The sequence below is a fragment of the Notolepis coatsorum genome, assembly GCF_963971535.1.
Source record: "Notolepis coatsorum genome assembly, chromosome: 6".
NCBI lineage: Eukaryota > Metazoa > Chordata > Actinopteri > Aulopiformes > Paralepididae > Notolepis > Notolepis coatsorum.
In genome coordinates this window covers 13201375-13205791 of record NC_140170.1, presented here as the reverse complement: position 1 = coordinate 13205791, position 4417 = coordinate 13201375, and the positions used below count along the sequence as shown (strand labels likewise).

At 49.8% G+C, this 4417-nt stretch overlaps 1 protein-coding gene across 1 annotated transcript in view; it reads left to right on the top strand.

Moving 5' to 3' along the window:
• Positions 1–1619: 1619 nt before the first annotated feature.
• LOC311229377 (FYVE, RhoGEF and PH domain-containing protein 5-like) overlaps positions 1620–4417 on the top strand; it is a gene marked incomplete at both ends in the record, with an annotated part of 193490 nt that continues 190692 nt past the window's right edge. The window contains 2 exon segments of the mRNA XM_084315464.1: positions 1620–1719; positions 1892–2088. Coding sequence (XP_084171590.1) covers positions 1620–1719; positions 1892–2088 — 297 coding nt within the window.

Here is a 4417-nt window from a genome sequence, read left to right as displayed (position 1 = left end):
CAGTTAGCTCACACCGTAGAGACCGACGTTGTCTAGGTCAATGGGCAGTATACTGTAGTTGCTGTAGTCAGTGCATATTTGTTTGGTTTGTGTACACTTTATCTTGCACTGTGACACTGTAAGTGGCGTATTTACCACATGTGTTCACAGATGAGGTATGGGATTCGAGTGGGCCGGGTAGGTTTGGTGTATAAGGCACCAAGCGATTCTAGGAGGAACATAGGACTGTACACCCTTTTGTTTTCTCTGAACCTGTTTGACAGGTAGCTTCTAGCTGATTCTGAAGATACGTTTCTTCATGTAAACCCGTGCCGGTTCTGACGTGTGTTGGAGGTCCCTGTTAGTGTGTGTCATGTCTGTAGGTTCTGACGTAGTGTTGGAGGTCCCAGTTAGTGTGTCCTGTAGGTTCGGGATTTTGGCGGAATTCAGGGGGGGAGTATGTAGCGGGTATATAAAATATACTAATGTTGTATTCCACAAAGATCCCTCCCTAACGTTATTACTTTAATTTATTATTATTATCTTTTACTCTCATAGTCTTTTATTCTGAAGCCGTCGTCACTTCCTGCCGAAGTGACGTACTTACTTTGTCGGCCGCCTCCTTCCGTTCAGTCTGGCTGAGTAAGGAAGGAGGTAAGAGCTGTCCCATGTCCCCAGAACTTATTAATGGTTTAAAAGAACGTACTATTGTAGATAATTTACCGGGCAATGAACCGGAGTTGTATATATTGGTAACTGTGTTAATGTGAACAATTCTGCACTTTCTGTAATGTGGTTTAGCTGTGGTGGCGAACTATTGTATGACACATGCTGACTGAGTTCGTGGTAATGGCTGAACAATGCGTGTAGGCCTCGTTCTGATAGCGTGACATTTCTCCCCCACTGTAGCCTATGCAGGCTGTTGACGCCATCTGCTGGCCAAGTGTGTTGATATGTGCCCTGTTTGAATGTCTTCAACAGGTAATTTGATATATCTTATTTTGTATTATTTCATTGTGTTGTTTTATTCTAATGGGATATTTCAGTGGTTGATTCTAAACTTGAGGCAGTCTGGCTGAGTAAGGAAGGAGCCTATGCAGGCTGTTGACGCCATCTGCTGGCCAAGTGTGTTGATATGTGCCCTGTTTGAATGTCTTCAACAGGTGAAATAAAATACACTGAATTGCCACAACTGAGTCTTCACTTCCACTACACGACGACGACACAGAGGGTGACCTTAGACCAGTTACATAAGCACGGATATATCCGGGGCAAGTTGTTTTGGCTTTTATTCCATTTTAATAACCTATTCAAGGTCGCCGAGCGGCACTGCAGATGTACCCTACTCTTTGAATTCGAGAAAGTGCAATACCGGCCAGATCCTCTTAGGGGCGCTATTGCGATAATGCAGTGTGCCCTGTGGCTGAACGGAGCATTATTTTTTTTTACTTTCAATGGAGTTTTCAGTTAGCTGGATTCTGGATCTGCGGATTTCACTATGCAATAAGGGGATTTATCATCAGCCAATGGACATATCGATCTACCAGATGGCGATCGATAACGGGGAAATGCTCGGGGGGATCCAACCGGCTCATGGTAAGATCTTTTTCACGTAAATTATAGCCCGATCAAGCCTTGTTATGATCGAGGTCTCCGCCGCCCTGGGAGGTTCCGGAGGACGAGATACCACCATGGCAGACCTGGAGGATGACGCCGGAGTCCGCTGCCGGAGGGACCCCGGTTGGGGGTCCTGCACCGCGTCCTGCCGCCAGGGAGCCTCCGGTTCGGGGTTCGGCGGTGGGTCTCGCCACAGAGCAGACCCCAGCCCCAGGTCCTACTCCGGAGCCGTCGCCTCTACCCTCCATCCTTCCCTGCTCCAGCCCTCCTCGTCAGTCCCCTCCCCCCGACCCAGTTCCCATGAGCCCCGTCCCTCGACCCCCCTTCCTCCCCCCGCACCTCTGCGCCGACGCTGCTACCCTCCCTCCCACCCTTCCCGTTCCCGGGGGGCCTGCTAGGCCGAGCCCCGTCCCTCCCCCCCCGCACCTCCCCCCGCACCTCTTCACCAATGCGGCTTCCTCCCCTCCCACCCTTCCCGTTCCCGGGGGGCCTGTTAGGTCGCCTGGGAGTCGACCTTTGAGGGCGGGGTACTGTCACCCCCCCGGTGACCGGTCATCGGACTGACCACTCATGAACAATACACCACTGCATTTGTGTTTGTCTATGTTTATTAATTTGTTATCTGTTATGCTCACGTATCTGTTGTCTGTGTATCTATTGTCTGTGTTGTGCCCCATTGTCTAGTCTAGTGTATTCTCCCCCTGTGTCTGTATCTATGTGTTATTTAGTCTCGTCATGTTCAGTATGTTACCCCAGGTTGTTTCAGTCTTTCCCACACAGCTGTGTCTTGTTCCCAATCACCCTCATGTGTCAATTAGTCTGTGTATATTAGTGTTGTCTGCCCTGCCCTCCTGTGCTGGATCATTGTTCATGTTACCCTCGTCCTGTGTGCTGTCAACCTTTTATGTTCTCCGTATTCCCCGTGAGTTTGTTTGGTATTGTTTTCCACGTTCAGTAAAGAACTTATTACTTTATTCCACAACCTGTGCTTCATCTATTTCATCCGCCACTACCTCAAGTCTGCATTCTGGGTTCTACTCCTCTCTACCACCGACATGCCAGTGAAACGTTCCAGGAATCGTAACAACATATTGGTGTTCACCAGGTGATATGTGTCTGCCTATTGAGGGCTTGAGTGTTCAGCTGTCACAAGAAAGTTAAATCAATGTCCACAAACCAACTGAGACTATTATAGCATGAGTATTTGGTCTGCTCCCTAAACAAACGTACTAGTTAGCAATCATGCTATGAATGGGCTTGCTCACTGATTGGGCATAGGCAAAATGGGGGACCCTGATGTAAACAAGATGAAAGTATTTCTCTGGTCTGCATCCCCTTAACAATTGTGTGTATTGAGCCGTACTGTATTGTACCCATTCTGCAATCTGTTAAATAAAGTTTTCAATCAATCAATCAGTGCATAACATTGCTATATGTAGTCTTGCATAGTGGTTTTGAGACATAGCTAACCACTCAACCTGATTGATGAGAGAGTCAATGCTGTAGACATAGGTTGTTACTTGTTTGTTGCTAGCTACCATTTTATTGAAAATGAGAAGGATTAGCTAACGTTACTCTCACTCATCACAACCCTAACCCTGAACACGAAGAGTACAACCCCACAGGTGACGTCACGTGGCACCAAGGACGGAATTTACGGGGAAACCAAAGGTGTGCAGTTAGGGGCGGGACTTAATTTTTACGCCATGCGGCCAATCACATGCAAGGACAGACTAGGATCATAACATATAATCTATTAATAACAACATTGTATTATTGCATTATGGAGGGGATATTGGGGATATTAGGTGATGTTAAAAACACAACTGCTTTGCAGTACATTTTGGGGTTCACAGGCCTACTTGTACAATTAATTGTGGCAAGGTCCGCATGCCTCAAGTCCAGCCTTTTATCATGCCGGGTTATGTCCATGCTGGACGTTTGCGATTCCATAATGGGCATGGGATGGTGTGAGTGAGTGCATTGTATTGATAAGCAAATCACTTAACCCCTAACTGCTCCTGATGAGCCGGTCGGCACCTCGCATGGTCGCCTCCGCTGTCGGTGTGTGAGTGTGTGGGTGAGCGGGTGAGTGGGTGAGTGTGTGGGTGAGCGGGTGAGTGGGTGAGTGTGTGGGTGAGCGGGTGAGTGTGTGGGTGAGCGGGTGAGTGGGTGAGTGTGTGGGTGAGCGGGTGAGCGGGTGAGTGTGTGGGTGAGCGGGTGAGTGTGTGGGTGAGCGGGTGAGTGGGTGAGTGTGTGGGTGAGCGGGTGAGTGTGTGGGTGAGCGGGTGAGTGGGTGAGTGTGTGGGTGAGCGGATGAGTGGATGAGTGTGTGGGTGAGCGGGTGAGTGTGTGGGTGAGCGGGTGAGTGGGTGAGTGTGTGGGTGAGCGGGTGAGTGTGTGGGTGAGAGGGTGGGTGTGTGAGTGTGTGGGTGAGCGGGTGGGTGTGTGAGTGTGTGGGTGAGCGGGTGAGTGGGTGGGCGGGTGGGTGTGTGAGTGTGTGAGTGAGCGGATGGGTGGGTGAGTGTGTGGGTGAGCGGGTGGGTGGGTGAGTGTGTGGGTGAGCGGGTGAGTGGGTGAATGTGTGGGTGAGCGGGTGAGTGGGTGGGTGGGTGAGTGTGTGAGTGTGTGGGTGAGCGGGTGAGTGGGTGGGTGAGCGGGTGAGTGGGTGAATGTGTGGGTGAGCGGGTGAGTGTGTGGGTGAGCGGGTGAGTGGGTGAATGTGAGGCATAAGTTGTAAAGCACTTTGGATAAAAGAGATATATAAATGCATGCAGTCCATTTGCCATTAAGCCTTTTTAAGTCTATTCTCAGTCCTTGC